Source organism: Maylandia zebra, linkage group LG15, assembly GCF_041146795.1.
Source record: "Maylandia zebra isolate NMK-2024a linkage group LG15, Mzebra_GT3a, whole genome shotgun sequence".
Classification (NCBI taxonomy): domain Eukaryota; kingdom Metazoa; phylum Chordata; class Actinopteri; order Cichliformes; family Cichlidae; genus Maylandia; species Maylandia zebra.
In genome coordinates, this window is record NC_135181.1 from 14847952 (window position 1) to 14869952 (window position 22001).

At 39.1% G+C, this 22001-nt stretch overlaps 1 protein-coding gene across 1 annotated transcript in view; it reads right to left on the reverse strand.

Annotated features, from left to right (window-relative positions):
* enpp1 (ectonucleotide pyrophosphatase/phosphodiesterase 1) overlaps window positions 1-21461 on the reverse strand; it is a 37084-nt gene extending 15623 nt beyond the window's left edge. The window contains exons 1-14 of the mRNA XM_004550428.5: window positions 21216-21461; window positions 16366-16435; window positions 12957-13017; window positions 11164-11261; window positions 11004-11083; window positions 8188-8307; window positions 7162-7271; window positions 6990-7055; window positions 6822-6894; window positions 5334-5442; window positions 3831-3962; window positions 3685-3716; window positions 3423-3550; window positions 2646-2715 (exon numbers count right to left, since the gene is read on the reverse strand). Coding sequence (XP_004550485.1) covers window positions 2646-2715; window positions 3423-3550; window positions 3685-3716; window positions 3831-3962; window positions 5334-5442; window positions 6822-6894; window positions 6990-7055; window positions 7162-7271; window positions 8188-8307; window positions 11004-11083; window positions 11164-11261; window positions 12957-13017; window positions 16366-16435; window positions 21216-21344 — 1278 coding nt within the window. The 5' untranslated portion in view covers window positions 21345-21461. The remainder of the gene's footprint in view (window positions 1-2645; window positions 2716-3422; window positions 3551-3684; window positions 3717-3830; window positions 3963-5333; window positions 5443-6821; window positions 6895-6989; window positions 7056-7161; window positions 7272-8187; window positions 8308-11003; window positions 11084-11163; window positions 11262-12956; window positions 13018-16365; window positions 16436-21215) is intronic.
* Between the last annotated feature and the right edge of the window lie 540 nt (window positions 21462-22001).

The following is a 22001-nucleotide window of genomic DNA, read 5'->3' on the forward strand; positions in this document are numbered from 1 at the left end:
TTACACAAAAGTTGACTTTTCTCGACCCTTTTTTTAGATCGGTCTGCAGTCTTGTAAGCTAATTATACTGAGTCAAATTCCAGTGTAAACCACGGCCGGAAGCATAGACAAAAATACCATAAAGACTGACATTAAGGTGGCAGACAGAAACACCTTTCTCAATTAAAACAAACTCAGTCAAAAGTTGATTGTGTAGGTGGAGAGAAATCCACACAAAATGTAATTACGGTACTTAGGTCCGGGTCTAGACATACCTAATGCATATGTTTCCTTTAGATTTGTTTCACTACAAGTACAAGCCTAATTCCAAAATCTGTGAGAAAACATGCTAGGGCAGGGCCGTGTTTACCGCTGTGTAGCATCTGCTCTTCTTTTAACAACAGTTCATAAACATCTGGAAACTGAGGACACCAGCTGTTGGACTTTGGGGAGAAAAACATTGTCCATTTCTTGACTGATATAGGATTCTAGCTGCTCAACAGTCGCGATTCTTCTTTGTCGTATATTTGTCTCACGATGTGCCCAAGTTTTTTTTAACCGGTGAAGTTCTGGACTACAGGCAGATCAGTTTAGCACCGAGAGTTTTTTTTAAAGCTCATCTATTAAGACATTACATCGTGCTTTATTCTGTAATAGCTGTGGTATGTAATTCAAAACCATCTTTCTGAAATATAGAAGCCCTTCCTTGAAAAAGATGTCATGGGAATGAGAGCAGATGTTGGTCTAAAACCTGTATATAACTTTCAGGACTGATGGTGCTTTTCCAGATGTACAAGCTTTGAAGCGAGCACACATAGCAAGCTGAATGGTCCATCTTCAAAGATGACAGTGCTTTAAACCTGCCTTCTGTTCAAAAATCCGTCTATATGCAGATTTAAAGCTCACTGATTAAAATAATATATCCTATTTTTTATTTCCATAAACAAACTACAGTATAAAGATCATGTTGGACTAATTCTTAGCTGTGATCAGTATATGTAGTCACCAAAGCTCGAACATTACTTAAAAAAGAAATCCAGAACAAATCTAATATTTTTGAGCAAACAGCAGAATATAACAAGATAGTTTCTTTTTCTACAATTGCAAACTCATAGCACGACTTGATTATCCAAACATGTGTGTCAAAACATTGTAAGATATGTGTGAGGTATTATGCGATGATTAAAATGGGAAAACCCACTGTTACAAGGACATCTCTGACACAACTCTTTCTGGGTATTGTGGCAAAGTGATCGTACAAAATGATCTGACTGGTGCTGTTACAGTTTTTTCTGAATGCTTAAACCCTAACTGTGATTCCTGTAGCACAATCTCTAAAACTATTCAGACTTATAGCAAAACCACTCACTGAGTTTGCAAAACTAAAAGCACAAAAACTGCTTTGCACTCAGTTTGCAATTTTGTAACACACACTTTGCAAAACTGTAGGCACAATTCACTGCACAACACTCAATTACCAAATTTCCAACACACTCCTAGCAAAAGTATACACATGTATGGCTATCATTAACACTAATTTGCCAACTGTCTGGCACACTTTCACATGTGAAAACTTTTTTAGATAATTAGTTCACTTTGCAATCAGCCTAAGCACTATAATACAGGTAAGCTGTGTGTGCGGAGTACAATGGAGGGAGCAGAAAGAGTGAGAAGTAGAGGAGGCCGAGGAAGAGGACGTGGAGGTGAAGAAGTAGGATGAAGAGGACAACAAGAACAAGGAGGAGCAAGAGGAAGACGAGGAGGGGGGAGAGGAAGATGAGGAGGGGGAAGAGGAAGGGTAGGAAGAGTAAGAAATAGAATTGCTGATGACATCAGAGCTACAATAGTGGACCATGTAATCAACCGTGGAATGACCCTGAGGGTAGCTGGCCAACGGGTCCAGCCTAACTCGAGCCGCTACACTGTAGCAAGTACCATAAGGACATCTTGAAATGAGAATCGGTTAGTACAGTCACTTCACACAAAGATTTGTAGCACTGCCATATGCCAATGAGAAACACACCAATACCATTGATGTAAAAATACGGAAATTGTTATTTTACAGAATTGCTAGATGACCAGATGCTGGGGGCAGAGGAAGCATGTTCACTGCAGACCAAGTAACCCATATAGTCATTATGGCGATTGCAAATAATCCTATACTTGGAAATAAACACTTGTGTTTGTTTTGATGTGTGTGAATAAACACCAGTACTTGAAGTTTGGATCCCTCTATGCTTATGGATCTATGACAGAAGTAGCTCAAACTGACATAGCCTACCTTGTGCACAGAGAAAGCAAAAGCCAGATGTGTTTTGTATTCATACCATCAGTGTGCAGTTGGCGCATTGTGTGCTTAGTAGATGATGGCTTGTGTGTACTGTTTGATACGGAAACACCATTTTTACGAAGGTGTGAAGAGTTAATCTAGCTGTGTTTGCTTTTGCAAGAGAACTACAATGTTTTGATTATTGGGTGACAGGTTTTCTTATTTGTGTGAAGAGTTTTGCAAAATTAGCCAATAGTTACAATAAATGTGCTTAAGCAATCAGAAAAAACTGTAACACTGATCTATCACAGACAAAACGTGTATCACACACACACACACACACACACACACACACACACACACACACACACACACCTTTAAATTAAATTCCCCTGACCTGCATGTTGGTGAAGAGGTTATCAGAGCCGTGGAATCCGCCAGTGCAATACTTGATATCGCTGCGTTTACTGAGGAGAGAAAATAAAATTTATCTGAGGGAAAAAACACAGAACAAAATAAACTCTGGAAGTCACTAAACATACTTCCCTTTTAGGTGTAACTGTATATTGTGTCTGCCAACATTTTTGGATGATTGCACAAATTACATTCAAGGAAGCATCAGCAAAAAATAAAAATAAAGATATATAATATATGTCAGCTTGTTTCTTAAAAAACAGCTCTGCTAAGCTAAAAAGGGAAACAATAAAAAACATTCTGTTTTATAAAACAATATAATAATAATAATACGAGTCAAAACATCACACCTACATATTGAGGCTGCATGTAAGCGAATATACACAAAGGTAGTCCAGAGATGTTTAGTAGAGACATGAACGTTGTAGTTACAGCTTAACATATATGCTTGTATTCTCAGACTCATCGACAGCAGAATGATCTAGATGCAGGTCAGCATGACGTGTTGCTTTACGACAGGAGGTTTACACGGCCATGAGATTTCTATGATTTAATTTTACATACAGTTTGTTGTTTAAGTTAAGTTGTTAAACCAAAATGCACAAATTACATGCCTGTAAACAAAAATGTTAACTTAATTAGGTTAGAATTTAGCACTAAACTAAGCCTTTAATAGGACTAATAAAAAGTTTTCATGCAGCCCGACCTGATGAACTAACACATTAAAAATTAAAGAGAGTATCACTAATTGTTTACTTACAGTGCTGCTTGCCAGCCTGACTTCATGTAGAGGTGACCCCTCTCTATGCGGATGTTTTTAGCGAAGTGCATTCTTTTGGGAAGGTTTTCTTTGAGGTACGGCCTCATTGGCTGGTCAACGGTCCTGCACTTCAAAATGGACACAGACAAGGGGAATCAACACACAACAGAGAGAGAATGGGACTGTTTGACTTTCCAAGCAAGCAGATAATTTTTCATTCTTCTTATGAATACAAGAGTCCGATCTGGAATATTTCGCATACCGACAAGTTCTTCACCAGGCCCTCATAGTCAACTGAAAAAAGAAACACAGTACCAAGTAAGGCATGCTAATCTCCTAAAAGTGGCACAGAGTAATGATATAAATCTGGGAACAAGGGAATTCTGGTGTTTTTAAACAGGAACTCACAGGAAGAGTAATCCTGTGGGAGGCGACTTGGTCTGATGCGAGCAGCTGGGCCTTGGATTACAGTGAAACCAGAGGTGTCTTTCTGGAAATCTGACACATATGATGCCCTTTCACATGAAGCACTCTCCATGCCTGTTGAAAAGAAGTCATTTCACTAGGTTGTCTTCAGCAGGGCAACAAATGACACAGAGAAAGGCACCAGAAGAAGTTCTTAAACAAAACCTTATAATGTTTAAGAACTGTTTAATGTTGTATAAAAGCTACAAAAGTTTGTAATTCCTCTGAAATACAAAGTTTAAAGCTTTCCTCAATAAAAGGGGAAGATTTGTGGCGTACTTTCCATTCATTTCTAGGGATTCACAGAGCTTAAGTTTGCATTGCATGCAGGACGTGACATTCAAAATGACAGTGTAACATGTGTTGGCAATGTCTTTGGGTGTGACATGAGCACTCCAGCTAATTGCTTGTTTCTTGCCTTGCCAAGCTAGGGACTACCAAATACTAAAGTTAAAATTAACATCTTCTCTTGTAAATGATATGAAGCTAAACCTTTAATGAAGAACAAAATCTGTTCATGGATTTTAGAAAATGTACTTCTTCTCTTGGAAGTAATGTCTTAGATGAGGATATCTGGGCATCGCCCTGAGCCACATCCACTCCAACACACTGATCTTGAGTGTGTAATTACAGGGCTAAACATCTGGTCTCCAGCCATCCAAAGAAACCTCTTTCTCTAATACTGAGAACATTTTATATAGTTAACATGCACATGACTTCTTTATTCAGTTCTTCAGTGGCAGCGGTCTCCATTCTTACCGACAGCAGGTACACTAACTGACAAACTGACATCAAGACTCAAAATAATTTCACTTTGAACTGCCAACAAATTAAAACAATTTCCAAGTCTCCTTATTAGGGTGTGTAACAGTAACATTTAATGTTTTAAGGTATCCAGTTTAAGGTTTCAGAGCTCTAATGTGCCTCATTCATCTTAGAAATGAACAGGAACACCGAGGATGCTCTCAGTGATAAAATAATTAACTGGAATCAAAATGTTTGACTATTTTGTGTTTCAAATCCTAAGATTTATGATTTCTTGCAGGATTAATTGCTTGTCAAATTGCAGAAGTGTTCCATTTCTGCTATATTTCGGTCTCCATGTTATCATCATCAGCTGAGGACGTCACTAACTGGAATAAGAAGCATGTGGAATGCCCCTTTATGTGAGCGAATGGAAAGAAAGCCTGGCTATTTTGAATTCCATTTGCAATATACTGCTCAGTTCCTCAAAAATGCTCAAAATATGTCCATTTGTATTTTAGTTAACACTTCAGTGAATCAGTCGTTTTCAGTATTTCCATCAGAAATTAAGCCACCTGCTAGCTTTCATAAGACAATGCTTCTTTTCTTTTAAAGTGTATTTCAGTTTAAACTGGTAATTTTCGGTCTCAGTCATCCCATGTAAACTGTATCCCAGCTGTGGAGAGTTGATATTTATCTCACCGTGGTCAGATGCGACTATTATGTTGACACAATTGTGCAGGTTTTTTGCTTTTAGGCCATCCATCAGCATGCCCAGAATCCTGTCCACCTTTTGCAAGGCCAGAACGATCTAAATGAATAACAGAAGTTCTAACAGAGTTAAAATGTTACCACGACTGGAACAACAACACTGAGAATCACTGTGCTTTTGCCATTCAAACGCCCTATCAACAATGTGCTTTAGATAAATATTTACCCAGCAAAATGAACTAACAGATTTGTTACCATAAGAGACGATCTTGACTATTTGAAGAGGTTGGACTTAATACTTTCAGTGGAATAAAATAACTATAAATAAATGAAAATAGAAAAACAGCATTACAGGTCCTTCGTTGTGCAGGCCGCAGTAAGCAGAGCTGAGTAGACCTCCCTTTCACCAACCACCACTTCCATCTCACCAGAGAGCTGCTAAAAAGGTTTTAATTCAGCTGAGAGACTCATAATCACTTCACAGCATCCTGATTTTATCCCAAGGGCCTACGTTCCAAAAACACCACACTTAAAAGGCATCAAGGAGTCATTCAGGACAGATGCCAGAATCAGGTGGTTGGTCAGCTAGCAACTTAGCTTCTCTTTAAACTGTTGAACAAGACAAGACATACAGTTCCAAAAAAAACAAAACCAAATGCAATCAGCACACTCACTAACACCCTTCTGCTCAAACAGTTTGCTATGGACAAACTCCCTTTAGTGCAGATGTCCTACCAAACAATCCATTGTTCACATCAGCGTCGAGTTCCCTCAGTTGAGGAACAGTTTTCAGTTGGTGCCCTAATCCTGAGCTTGGCCGGATTTCATGGATACAATGTGGTAAAATCTGTATATTTGTTCATCTGTATATCTGCCCGTCTGTATAGCAATATACAGCATCTGTATGCTATACAGATCATCTGTATATCTGTATACAACAGTACATTTGTCTGTAGTTCATCTGTATATTTGGTCTCTCTGTACATAGTCTGTTCATAACTATTCCACCATTTATACTACCCTTATCTGTATATATCAGTATATCCATACATTTAGTAGCCCTCTGCTTATCTGTATATAATTGCTCTTATTGCACTTACTACTCTTGCACTTAGATGCAAACTGTATTTTCTTATCCTGCATTTATACATGTGTAATGACCATAAAGTTGAATCCTAATCCTAAAATGTGTTTATCCTAGTTAAAGCAGTTAAACACATTTTTCTTCTTCATTTTGTGCTTAATTTTCAGCTCACCAGGACCAATTTACACTAGCAGGAGCATATTAACTGAAACCCCAGGCATACATTACACAACTGAGTGAACCTGTGATTGTAAGGCATGCTCAGTCAGCTGACGAACACTGTCAGCACACAAATTTTCCATACAGAGCTTTCCTCTAATGATGTTCCCTTCTTTTACCTAGTTATTCTTTTAGGTAATCAATAACCGGCTTATTAATACAGGCAAATAACTCACCTGCGTACTTTCTGGCCCATAGTAATGTCCTGTTGAATCAGGTTCATCCAGGTATAAAGTGTAGAAGTCAGGTCTAAAGACAGAAAGCCAACAGTTACGAGTGATATAGAGAGTTTCCTTATGGGAACTTACAACATCATCTTTGTTATCATAAAGATGAACATGAACCTTTCTCCCTCAGGTAAATTGAGCCAGTCAAGCAGTGTTGACACTCTCTTCTCAAATGTAACAGACCTGTGGGACAAATGTAATTTATGAAAGCATTGATACAGCACTGCATTGAGCTACATTTTACACTTCATTGGCATTGGATCAGAAGCTTGCATGGCATTGCTCTTACTTGTCATACATCTTGTAAAAACTTGGGAGGGTGCCATTGATGGCTACATCAGAGCCTGGCCAGAAGAAAGTTGCTGATTTCAGCTTCTGATAGATGGCCGTGAGCCAGACCTGACGAGAGAAGTTAGGTGAGATAGAGAAATGAAAAAATGTATGAAATTAATAGAAACGAGGAGGAGAAAAGAGTGCCATCTAGACTCTATTCTGAGTGAGTTGCAGTAGAAAATTGGATAATTAATTTTCAGTACATTGCGGCACCAGTGTTTAGTACATCAAGCTAAAAGCGTAATCCCTCACAGCCCTGTCAAGTCAGAAGGCAACCTAAGAGTAGGATTTTATTCTAAATGAATACCCATTAGATCTGCAGGTAGATGTATTAGTTATGCAGCTGTCTCCTAAACATTTGGCTGATGCACTTAGCTGTATTGGTTCAAAAGTCATTATGAAAGAATTCATTCCTACAGACTAAATTGCTTGACAGGGGTCATCCATCTCTTCTTCCCTCCTGAAAAGCCATATTGCAGCTGAATTGTGTAATTTCAAGAAGAGCACTTTGTCACACACTTGAGAAATGAGATTTAAGAGGCCTCTCATTTAAATGAAAACCACTAAGCATCTAAACAAGCACCACACGCAGCCCTCACAAGCTGTCACTTATTACGAGCTCAATCCATAATTATAATCAAGAAACTCCTTACAGGGAGAACCGATTCTCAACAATCAAACTTGCTGACTGACTTGTGTCGTTCATAGAAAGCAAATTACATTGTGATGAACACAGTATTTCTATTTCTAACACATGACTAGTGCGCTGACTTTTGCAGGACTATGAACAACACTGTCTAACTGGGATTCTCAGATGTGTGAAATAAACAGTATTCCCGAGAGCTACATTTTTGTGGCCATGTTCAACAGAACCTAAATTTCCTTAAAAGGATTTGTTATTAGCAGGTTTTACTTTTGGCCTCTATGAGCCTGAGCTTTGCTGTACTAATTTACCACCTTTCTACACAACAGATTCACTTACTGGTTCTCCTTGATACCACTGGGGGTTCAATTTCTCATCCGTTTTCAAGCTGAAGAAAGCATTTTGTTTCACATCGTACATCTTGTTGTCCACAATCCCATGAGACTCGGGATAAAGACCCTGCAGGAATAGAGATAAGATAAACCAAGTCACAATGAACTGCTTTGATTCTGTGGCTGCAGGGATTTAAAGGTGATTACCTCTTCTCTCACCATCTTTCAACCCCAAATATTACAAGTAACCACAGCAGTTTATCTTAATTGCAGTGTCTGATTTCAACCAATAAAGGTGGAGTCAACGTTATAAGCGTCTTGCTGGAGTTGTTCTCCGTACGAATGTAAGCCATTAGGTCTCAACCATTCCTACCATCCTGTGGAAGTGTCATTTTAGAAAAAGCAGGATGTTTACACTTCTTTACAAACAGATTTAGAGTTTGAGCTTCTCTTACTCTAAATGTCTGTTCTGTCTGTAACAATTGAAAATAAAATAAAATAGATACATAATAATAATAAAGGTCAATTAAATGGACCAATATGGCAAGGCCATGATGATGCACTTGGTAAAGTAAATCTGCTAGGCATCTTTCTTGGCCTTCAGACAATAATTCTGATGGCTAAAGATCCAAATGGGACAGGCAACCCTCCCCCCCCCCCCAAAACAAACAAGCAAACAAACAAAAAAAAATTTATGTTTTGCTACTTTATTCTCAGTCACATCTGCTAGCAACCAAACTAAACAGAGAGGGGGTGTCACTGACCGGTGTCCAGGCTTCTGTGAGTGGGGCCCTAAGTACTTGGCTTCAAGCACAACTGAAAAAAGTTTAATAACAATAACTACTTAGTCACGGTTTCCGCGTTCACAAACAAGTATAATCCTGGAATAAGTCTATTAACTAAACCAGTTATTTTTATAGCTTTCTTTCCTAACTTTAAAGTGGACATGAAACACTTCATTTATAAAGGCTAATTTACATCATTATCAATTTACATCATCATCTCAAAAACTGACACAGATGTAAAACTGTCTGTGAAGCAAGATTTAAGAAATCCTATTTTTAAGACATGTTTATAATCTTTCAGTACAGAGCGTAACGTCACCGGATTGGTTGGTTTCTTGTAGTCAATAGACTTACATTAGTTTATGTTAGCTAACTAGTTACAGAACCGATAACTCAATGGAAAGCAAGGTGACTAAAACTAAAAATCTGTTTCAAGTGATCACTTTTGTGCTGCCTCTGACTGCAACAAAGAGTTTTATGTTAAAACTAAATTTATACTTTTCACTTTCACTGCCTCTTTGTTGTTTGGCTAGCTGGACTCAAATGGGAAAATCCAGCTGTTAGCTGTAATGTTTGGGTTTGTAAAGCATTTTATGAATGAGCACTGTGTGGAGGAGAGCCTTCAGATCAATCAGCCGTATTTTATGCATTAAACTAGTCTGTCTTTTCCCAACACAGCCAGACATTTTCCAACATCACAGGTTTCTTAAATCCAGCTACACATACAGTGTTACATCTTTTCAGTTTTTGAGAGCAGGGGTAGTGTAAATTAACCTTTATACATCAAGTGTTTCATGCCCACTTTACATATATAGAGAATAATCCCTTTCAGTTCACTGACCACTGAAACCGAGGCATACTAAAGGCACATTCACACCTTTATTCAGGACTCTAAGGCTACGTTCACACTGCAGGTCGTAATGCTCAGATCCGATTTTTTGATCAAATCCGATTTTTTTTGTCTGCTTGTTCACACTACAAATAAAATGCGACAGCAAACGTGCTCTAGTGTGAACGCTCAAAGCGGCCCGCATGCGCAAAAGAAGACGTCACAAACAACGTGTTCCGTTTAGATCTAGACCAAACAGTATTGTTTGACTGATGGCCCTTAATATAAAGACTTCGGGCTTTACGTTTCCCAATTTTTGCTTTAAGTTATTTTGTTATTTACATAATAATGTAAATAACCTAATAATGATCCTTATTGCTCTTTTAGATAGGAGCGGTGCTTCAAAGGATAGTTGCAGATTTCTGTCAGAATCTGCAGATTATACAGTACAAATAAAATGTTTACGTTGTCTTCCCAACAGTTTCACTGACATCTACACTGGATGGCCAGGAAGCGTTCGCGTTGTCTTCTCGGGCGCTGATAATTGGCGTCTGTCTTGTGTCAGTGACGTAAAAGATGGATTTAATGCGACATGACCGTTCACAGCAGTCGCTTTCTAAAACATTGGATTCAGTACCACATACGAAAGTGACCCAGATCGGATTTGAAAATATCGGATTTGTGCCGTTCACACTGTCATACCATGATCGGATATGGGTCGCATAGGGTCAAAAAAATCAGATTTGATGCGCTTTTGCCTGCAGTGTGAACGTAGCCTAACTGTAACTACTAGGTGCTTTTCCTATCATGCTGACTTACATGCTGCTGGCTTTGGCTGTGTAGTTTTCTCTTAGTAAAATATGCCATCTGCTCCCAGTAGACTTGTCATATGCTACAAAAACCATGTCTTATATGACCATATACTGGGTTTCTTAATCACTGCTAGATTATTGGCAGATTAAGAAATCCTGGGAAATGAATAACCAGTAATGTCATGTGGGTATGTTGAACGTGCTTTGTAGTAAGTGCCCCAGGTAATTGGGTTGGTCAGATCACATTCAAACTGCACACAAAACTGCTCTAAAGTTCATTGGAACAGTTACAAATTACAAATACATCCTTACACAACATGAGTTATTCATCATCACTGACCAAACACTGTTGCCCAGCAAACCTGTTTGTATTTCTCAATGAACAAAAAACACTCACAGTCACAATGGTGTAGTGGTTGGGAAAGGTCTTTGTGGGATAAACAGGCCTCAGGTATGGTGTTGTAGTTCCATTATTTCCTGCAATGTAACAAAGTCACATTGTTACCTTGAGCTGTAAATCGTAAAGAACTGTGAGACAGGCGATGTTTTTGACTTACGTAACTTGCTGATAACAGGCATGTGACTCGCATGTTCTTTCAGATACGCTGCCCGGAAACCGTCCAAAGACACCAGGATGAGAGGAGGCTTTGAAAATCTGGACAGGAAAAACATCTGATAAATACATTCTCTAAGGGGACGCTGACCTGTGTTTATCATTAATAATCTGGAGTCATCTTTCCGCTCCTTCTAGTGCCAAGTTTTTCTATAAGCAAGTCTAATCACACAACAGCATCTTGAAATGGCTACAGTCAGTCATTTCGAAGCATTTTTTAAATCAACTTTCATATCATAGCTCACTGAAACATAAAAACTGAACCAAATTTAAGACAAATGAAAATTTAACTGACTTTACTTTTCCATCTGTGACATTTCAATCATCTTCTGTCCTCCTATCGGTTTCCTTTCAGTTCAGAAGTCTTTCAACATCATGTCCCTTTCTTAGAATGTCTGCCCTTTAACATTGCTTTGGTGTCAAGCCACTGAGAGCAAGAATTAGACCTGTGGCTGAATGCGCTGTACTATGTAGCAGCGCTGGCATTAAACCAAAACAAGCTAAAAGTTGTGAAACAGACCTGGAGAAGGAAGAGTTGGTTATGATTTTCTGTAGAGTTGCAAATATGAAAATGTCTTTCATTTTTTATTGTAAATGTAGAATAAAATCATCAATAGAATTCAGAAAATCATATAAAAATAGATACAATTAAAGCAGTTTATTGAGGGTTTTCATGTGACATCATGCGGACATAGTTTAAAATTTGTCTGCCTCTGATTTATAAAGCATGTTTCACAGATAAAAATCACAGAGTGCTTCACAATAAAGCCAGAAAACTCCCCTGAAAAACATAACACTGGCCAGTTTGTGTACTGGTCGTCTATTACTGGTATTAGCTGTGTAGTTGTAAAATGTGTAAAAGTGACGCTAAGTGGAAATAGGGAAGGTTCAACTTCAAAGTAAAATATGTGCTTTTTGAAACTGCAGCACTATGGTAGAACTTTTATGCTGAAGGCAAACTTTCTCCATTTCCGGTTTGCATGTCACTTTTAAAAGTTTTACAATAGCTCCGAGAGCAAGCCCATCACACCCATTCAAACTAGCAGCAATATGCTAGTAACCAAAATAATCATAAGAAAGATTTTGCCAACCTGTCAGGAAAGTAAAAGTGTGGTGTATCCATAGAAACAATAAAAAACAACACTCATATAAATAGACATTTGTGTGTCTTATTGTATTTTTCAAACTAAAATAGCTTCATCTGGAGCCGCAGGACCATTTTTCCACAGTCTGACGCGTCTGTCTGAGGTTACTCCCTCGCCAAGACAGAAACACAAACATGTGACCACGCTCTCGTGCAAACACACAGACACAACTCATCAACACATGCCTGATTACTCGGCCATTACCCCAGTTTCCATAGAGACAGTTACTTTTTCCCCAATAAAGCAACACCACTAGGAGAAAACAAGCCGTGATTCAGCTATTTACAAGATAAAAAATATGGACGTTAGCTGGGTAAGCAACCAGAGGGTGACAGAAAGGAAACTCTAGCCTGCTTTGTATGTTGATAATGTTTGCTAACAGTGAACAATGGTTTCTTCTCAGGGAAAATGTGGGTGATATGATTAAATAGTTCCACTTTCAGATCTGTGATATGTTACAACTTAGGATTCAGACAGAGGAGGACCAGAGCTGATGTAATCCAAAGGAGTCCAGGTGGAATTTGTGCATTCAATTTTATGAAAAGTAAATCTGTTTTCACATTGCTGAAGCCAAACAAAAGTATTATATTACCCAGAAGGACACTGTGGCTGACTGACTTCCTGAAAGGGCCCTTTCATCCAGACTTCCCCTCCTGTGAGAAAAGAACTGTGTTACTAAGGAAAATTGAGGTTTTCTATTTAATTTCAGCACACTTTTTGGGTTAAAGCAAATGTCAATAAATAATATATATTAACATGACACAGTGACCTTGGAAGGTAAGTTACTAGAACTGTTTTGACAACCACTTAGATCCTCAGTTTAAACTCTTACAGATTTTAAAACCTTTCATATAAATAACGGAATCTATGTTAAACCACAAAAGGACATCACCTGACAAGCTTTGAGGATATAATATGATCCCATTTGGTGGACAGCAACTAAAGCAATCTGTCAAGTTCACCCTTTAAATGGCACTGTTGAATAATTTGACTACCAGTGAAGAGGATGTGTAAGTGCAAAGTGACATTACTTTTTCATCCACATTTACAAGAAGACCGGAAGCATTTCGAGACAGAACACATGCTACGCTTTCATTTTGCCTCGGAGAAGATGAGATCACCATAGAAACAATCTTGGAAACAAAGAAGTGAAACATAACACATTGTAACCTGGGGAACTACATAACCTGTGAACACAACAGTACAGACTGCATTCAGTGCAACCTTTTTAGCCCTCAGCTGTTTCCTTACATAACAGGGCTTTCATGATATCACAGTTTCACTTCATGTCTGTCGTGTTGGATAATGACACCAGTCAGGAAAAAGACTCCAGGTTTGAATCTTGCTGTTGGCTGTTTAAGTGTTCTGCAGGAGCCTGCATGGGTTTCCACCAACTGATCGAAGTCATGCATGTTAATTTGATTTTAAATGGGCTGTAGGATGGGAATGTAAGACTGTTTTCCTCTCTGTGTTAGCCTTGTGACAGACTGGTGACGGCGTTTATCCCGTCTCGTTATCCTCAATTCATGGTTATTATGACACCCCAGAAGAAATGAGCCTCATTTTCATTAGAGCTCTTATTGTGCCTACTTGATGCATTTACTAATGAGAGGGTCTGTATCAAAGACACACAACTATTAGGTTATTCTTTTGATGGGTGGATTTGGGTTTTACATATTTTTACATGTTCCATTTGTTGCTGTTCTTTTAACTCTCTCAAGCCTAACCTGTCGCTGGCATCAGACAGGTGTTTTGTAACCCTCTTTTCAATATCTGCAACTCCCGTAACTCCTGAACCATTTGCTTGATTGAAATAATTGCAACGGTTCCTGAAAACAGCGACTCTGCGCTTTTCAGTGATATTAGGGTTATTACGGTAATCCCAGGCACGGTGTCTTAGCAGCTCCGTGAAGAGGAAGGTTGGTCCTCCCAAAACAACAAAAAACACAAAGGAAAAAAGCCGTCACTTGCTCTTTCTGCTGTGAGAGAGGCTAATACAATACTGTTGTTTATGCATCAGTAATATATGATTATCTAAGAGAGAGCTGCAAGAACAGCACTTCCTTCCTGTGTTATGTAGAGACATGTATAACAGAAAAAACCAAATATAAGTGCTGCTTCCTGGAGCTGTTAGAAAACAAAAGCAGCACTTAGTTTGGGAAAGACAATAGACAGTAAAACAATCATAACATTTATTCTAGTTGTTGTAATCAAATGCGAACTGAGAATACGCCCTCAAATGTTGTAACGGTCTGCACAGGTTGATAAGAAACCTTCCTTACTCAAGGACTTTCCCACAGGCAAGGCATCACCAAGCAGGATATTTTGGGTCACCTCTTTAACCTTTTAAACATCTGCCTTCCTTATGCATCCATCAAGTTTCCTGCTGTACTGACAGGGCATATGACAGAGGGAGCCTTAGCGCATGGGTGAAAAATCCTCTCCTCGCTGCGTCGGGGCCAGCTATGTGGTTTGGACTTAACACGGGGATGCTCTGTCTCAGGAGACGGCTTTCTATGGTGAGTAATCGACAAGTAATCGAAAGGTTTTATGTTAACTGAGGAGAAAATAGAGTGCAAGTTAAAGGGAAATGCCACAGGAGAGAGAGGACCCCACCCAGGCTGGGGACTGCTGCCCACAGTCATCGCCGCTGCCCCCTAAATTGGAGGAGCGTTTTGGCATGGTGGTTTTCAACAAAGAGCGTACTGACACTGCTGCCCACGTCTAACTGGGGCGAATCTATAGCTGCAGAAAACATTCCTCTGTCACTTAAGAGGGTATTTACGACTTGTTTTGCAACCATGGACAGAAAAAACTAGCCTGCACCACCCTGACAAAAACATACGCTCAACCTATGCGGCGTCTTGGGGGTTAACTTTCACCTCTCTGTCTCTCTTTTGCTGCCTGGTTGGTAACTTTATCCTTCTCTACTGCTCCTCTAAATACTTCAAGTCTCAAGTTTCTGGAGGATCTGCAGCGGGATGTTAGGTGCTATACACAAGAGTGTGGAGCCTTGATTGTTATTTTACCAAGTGACAACCGCACCAAATGAGTTCTCGCTGAATAAATGCCAGAAATGTAACCTGAGATAATCTGTCTCACGCTCTTGTAGCCAAAGCACTCTATTCACTGTCCATGAGGAGTGAAAACCATGACTTAGACAAAGCTCAGACAGAAAATGTATTAATGTGGTACTACACAGATTTACATGTGAGTGAAAGAAAAAGCAGGTCAGCACTTTGACAGCTGCATTTCGAAGGTCAACTCTGAGAATTCATTAGGAAAAGCAATTGAAATCCTCGTGAATACAGGGCGCTGAGGTCTGTATTGACATTCTTCACATTTCCAACACCAGCACTTCACAGACTATATATCTACTAAAGTAAAATTCAAAGATATCCTGCAGTAACAGACTTATGCGGATTGTTGTTTTGTTTCCTGCGCAGAAGGATGCACATGTGTGTTGCAGTGACACGAAGTCCCGCTAATATTTTCATCTTGTACCACTTATTGACAGCTGCAGCAGCAATATGTCTGGATATGCACCAACCAAAGGAAGAGGGACTGCAAGCAATCAAACGTGGCAGTGAAGAAATGTAGCTTTTCTTAAAACTGTTTTTGCTGTTTTGAGGAAGAAGATACACTTAACTTGTTTATTAAACCACAAGAACATGCATAAAGCTGTTTGATGAGAAACAGGGGTGTTAAATAAATAAATTCTATTAGTACTATGGAATATAGCCAGTCCCAGGCTCACTTGGCGCAATCCAAGGTGACCAGGCCAACATTATACCAGAGGCAAAACAGTTTCTTTAAAATTTAAATGTAATCCAAGCTGAATGAAAAATATGCTATAAATGAAGCACAAATCATGAAGGGGGAAGAGGGATGGGGGAGGGGGATTGGGGACTTTTCCAACAGCCATTGGGCAAGAATTATGAAAATGAGGAGGTGAAATGTACATTAATTTAATGCTGGTTAATTAAAACAGTCAATCTTACCTGATCCTTTCTCCTTTCTCAGAAAAATCACCACAGCCAGGATAACCACCAGTAAACACAGCAGCAGAACCTATAACCCAGAAGATAAAATGGCAAGATGTTTGTTAAAGCTGTTAGAGATAGCAGCCACTAATTTCACATTGTTTATTTTGAACTATTTGAACTTTGAGAAAAGAAAAAGGTTCAAGCACTACAAAATCTCGTCTCTCTCAAGAGAAGACACAAATTAACAAAACTAAATCACGTCCACACTCAAAGCTTCAGCTCTAGAGAGAGCAGTGTTGGCTGTTGTACAGCAAGTATTAGATGGGATCCTCTTCACCTAATGACTAAATCATGCTGTTATTTTGCCTCTTAGCATCACTAACACGAGGCTGACATTACAGGCTCTTAAAATAATATTAATGGACCGATCATGAATAAATTTGTTGTATCCACAGTTCGCAGAGGAACCCAGCTGACTCGCATGATCCTCTTAAATTTCCAAGTTTTCTTTTCAAAAAATGTGATGCAGCTGCAGATGCAGACTGAGAATCACAAAAACAGCCAAGCTACGAGACGGTCAAGAACAAACGGGCTCAGTGTTTCTCTGTACTTCACTGTCTTCAATTCCGTTTAAAAACTGTGTCTGGAAAAAATTATTTTATTGAATCGTTTATTTACACTTTACGCACCAGAGACAGCATGCTATTTTTCCCCAGATCCTCGTCCAACAGGGGGAAAACCCCTGATCGGATTACAACTCTGTGTGCATTGTTACTAAACTATAATCATGTAAAAAAAAGAAAAGAAAAAAAGAAAAAACATATAGAGTTTGACGTCTCCAAGTTAAAATAAAAATGTACATGTCTTATGCAACTTTGTTACTTTTTTACTGTTAAGAATTGGCATTTGGGACCTGTTGAATTACACTAGGGTGGCAAACACTACTCGATCACCATGCTATTGTTTTCTGTATACTTCTAATTATGCTTACATTAGCTTTTAGCTCAAAGCCCTACTCCATTACTGCAGCTGAAGAGGTTTAGATACGTTGCTTTATTCAGTTATCCTTCTACCGTCCACCGAGACTTCCATCTGTATCCTCACAGGCTCAACTGTTGATTTTAACAATTTCCACACCATCTCCATCTGTCTATATATTAGTCTCAGCTCTCTGCAGTTGGAAGTAGTGATCCAGAATTGTTTTTGTTTGTTTTTTTAAAAATCACAACCTTTCTGCCCCAGGACAGCAGCTCCCTGGGGGCGAGTGGTTTGTAATTAGATGGGTGTTTCAAAGATTACTTTACTTAGAAATGACAGTGTTTACCAGGGTTATCACGGATGCTGATTTTTGAACCGTCTGCAATGCCCCAAACCAGGCCAGTTACTCATTATGGCATTACAAATCTTCATTTTAAATGTGTCGCCAGATTTTAATATTTATTATTCTGGTAAAATTGTGCCTTGCAATCACAGTTTTTAAAGAGTATAATATGTAAGTGCGTTATGGCTCATCTCCTTTTATTCCTATGACCATCTTATCACCTCTCTGCTGGGAACGCAGCTGCAAATATTTCCTTAGCACAACACAAGTCATAGTTTAAAGCAAGTCTCTTGTTCTCTGGTGTCACTTTTTGCTGGCACAAAGAGTCTAATTTCCTCTCAGAACTGATACGTTTTTAATCTTTTCACACTGTTTCTGTAGTCTATTACTTTTAACTGAAAGGGGGAAAAAGCTAAACTAAAAAGTTCAAAAAAACAGGCTTAAAGTGGAAAAACATAAATTCTTCCTGGAGGAAAGATTTTACAGAGGATTTACAGTTTAAACAAACAAATCCTCAAGCCAAAACTAGTCCGATCCTCCCAAGCTAGAAAGCTACAGCAGTACAGCAGGAGTAATCTACTTAGTGTGATTCACAAGAGCTGGAATTCCTATACAGGTATGAAAACGCACTGCTGTATTTGGTGTCTGGGTACGTGCACTTATTTTCCCCAGCTATAGGTGAAAAAAACTGTAAACTTGGATGGGCTTCACAGAAATGCTTAAAGACGGGGTCTCTGTGGGTTGTGAAAGTAAACAGACTGTCTGGTGGAAACCTACTGGGCTGCCTGAAACACGCTTTAATATTTATTCAGACCCCCCACCATGACCACCACTCATTTTCCATTGTCTACAAGAGAATGATGTAAAGGTTCTGAAATTAAACTACAGATGAAAGTCATCTTCGAAGTGGACATCAAAAAAAGGCTATCCAAAGACACAAAAACTCTTTCTAGGGAAGTGTCATTCTAGTTCAGGGGTGGACTTAGACACAAAAGCTAAGGGCTACACATCAAACTGCCATCATGTGTGGCCTTATGACATGCACAAAGCTGAAAGATATGGTAGATATGACAAGCTGCTCTCGCATAAGCCTGGATCCTTGATCCAAAAAAAAAAAACAACAACTCTGCTACTTTTCTGTGTTAATCAGGTGCACAACTGCACAACTGAAGCAATCTAGCTTCTCAGGCAGCAGGGCAAAAGAGGAACTACCATAGAAAAAACAGTTTAAGGTGGGTGGAGTTTGAACAGATCTATCTGGTGAAGGAGTGGTAGACATTCACTTTATTATTCATTGTCATAAAGTGTTAGTGGGTACTCAAGATTGAGCTTTTACTTATTTTTGAGTTATTTTGGGGTTTTAAGACATTAGGGATGTATTGCAAAGTAGTTACTGCACCATTTTCTGGTAAACCCATTGAACTAAAGCTTACAATCTGCACTTAAAACACATCTTGATTGGTTTAATTTAAAATCCACTGTGGTAGTGTACAGAGGCGAAACTACAAAGTCATGCTATTGTCCGAATTGTCGTGGACCTTAAAAATGAGACCTTGTGTGTGTCTAATTGGTACAAAGCAGACAGCATCTGGTTATTGTGGTGTCGAGCTGAAGGTCGCAAGTGAATAGCTGAAAGGATGCGCACATTCTCAAATGACTTCTTTGACATGCAGTTTATGCCTCAGTGATGAAGGAGATCACGAACATTCCAGACATGTTTAACTTTCCACTTCCAACTTAAAAAAAATCACAATTTATTTCACTATATTACAGCAAGAAACATGTTTTTCTGATATGACTATGACCGCAGCAATATAAAACAAGTCCATAAAACATAACGGTATTTTTCTTTACAATTGCTTCAATTATATTTTTTTCTGTAAAGACTGAAACACACTCCAGATTTAGCCTCCACAAAGACTAAGTGTGGTTAGTTTCAATGCCCCGAGGAGCTGTGAACAATAAAAGCTGCTGTTGTTTTCTGAGACGTTCCTTCTGTGATAAAAATACTGTTCTGGGGAAAACAAAGAACAGACCCAGCAGATTAAAATGTCCATTCCTGCCAGTGATGGAGATAGCCAAGTATTGCGTCAAAGTTCGCACAGCCTGTCTTTTGGTCGACATATTTTTAAACCTTTAAGTTATTATTTTTCAGATTTAGACTAATAATTCAATATACATATTTACCAATGCTACATTATTACAGATTACACCTTAAAGCGCTACCAAAGTTTTGATCTACTGGCCCAGATGTGGGGATGTTACTGGACACTGAAGATTATTGATCAAGTCAGAATCTTAAAATTAACAATGTGTTTTGTAAGAGAGTCCAGGGTCAAGATGGGCCGGTTTAAATGAGTCTGTTCTTGATGGTAGCACAAGAAGAACAGGCCAAGCCGTGACAAACGTCCACATCCACCTTCTTTCACTGTTTAATTCAGGTTCTTGGGCGGGGTGCTGGAGCCTACCACACATTTCATAAAAGTTAGAGGTATGTTACACTTTGCACAGATAGCTAGTTTATCTCAGGAACTGCCAATCAACCCAACACACATCTTCATCAGTGCTGACTATCACAGCACTGTGCCTGTCTGTTTGTTGAACAGTCTTGCATTAGAGTAAAACAAATATTGCTCAATTATGTGAGAAACTAATTGCCCAATTAGTCAACGTTATAAATAATTATAGTTATAAACAACTTCAGCTACTACCTGTGCCTCTGCACGGTAACATCTAGAACCACTAAAACTACATCAAAACAAAGCGCTGGCAGGACGACTCATTTTCCAGCTGCCTGAATACACCCAGTATTTTGCTGAAACGACACTTTGGATCAGAGTCAACGTTGTGGGGTCAGAGCTCCACCCAGCCCTGCTTCACACTAACAACTGCAGGTCTTGTCCACCTGCAGAGAGCCTGCTGGCCCGTGTCTGTTTGCAGTGGAGTGAAAACATTTAGTTTCCACGTTCACGCTGGCAACACTGACAGTCTCGTCTGTGTGGCAGCTGTGAATTAATGACAGTGTGAGTAAACAGTGCAGAAATGCTGACCCGAGGATGTGGTTTTTGATCCCTGACGATGGTTCTCTTCCCCTAGTTAAACATCACACAGTGCCAGTTGGGTTAACTGTCTAATGTTTGACAAAAATTATACATTAAAAAAAAAAAAAAAGGACTACTCAACAGGGCCCAAAATGACGCCTTCAAATGTTTTTTAAACCCCAGAATCCAGTTTGCAATTATGAGACAAAAGAAAAAAGATGGACATCTCTTCATTTCAAACAGGGACAGATGATTTTTTCCCCCCAGTATTTCTTCTAGAGGACAAAAGACAGCAGCTACTTATTAATCAATAATATCATCTATAATAATAGTGTCCCTGACACTTTAAGGGCTTCCCAATTTAAAAGTCACATTTAAGACCATGCAGTAATATGAGTGGCAGGAGCTCAGACAAATACATTAACTATAATGTGTGACTTTCACACAGCGAAGTCAATCGCTCAAAGTTGCCCTCCATGCTGCCAAAGTGCAACTGAACATACCCCAATAATGATTTTACGGCGGGTACTCCTTTTATTCTCATTCATGCTCCTCTGACTCTCCACCTCTCGTGTCCCAAATAAAGACGCTGCCTGTTCCGCCGACCCGTCCTCTCCTTTGGTCACTTCCATGCTGCTAAGCGCAAAAAAACAAAAACAAAAAAAGGACGCCTGCCAGTGCTTTCCAGGTTGAACTGAGTAGCAGGATGGGATGCAGCTCTGAGGAATATATAGAGGGGAAATGCCCGCCTTTCTGACGTCTTCAAGTTTTTGCAAAGTGGCTACATGTGTTAGATCTAAGGGAGGAGGAGGATCCAAGACTAATAAAAGCAGAGCAGAAAGCAGAAACTCCCCCTTATTCTGACTTATTTTCCTCTAATGTGGCGATGAAATAGTACTTTACCCACTTTAAAGCCAATCAGAGTCACTTTAAAAGAAAATAAAACCCAGACACATTCAGAATACGCATGCCTCAGACGTATTATCACGTCTAATTTCTTTGATTTAGGACATTGACTCGAAATAAAAAGCAAACACAGATACAGTAATTACGGACTTTCTATGAAAATCCATTATAAGGTCGTGGAGCTGCCACCATCTTGTGGCCAGACTTAAGTGGTGCATTAGGTTCCAGTTCGAGGGTTGCGTCCCATGCAAATATTTAAATTAATTTTTTTAAAAACCCAGTTCAACACATTTTCCTTTCCTTAAATAAGAATCTAAGGCTTTTGGCTTGACTATAGTCTTATTTAATTTCACTTACCGTTGGCAAATTTGAGCTTGGCGTTA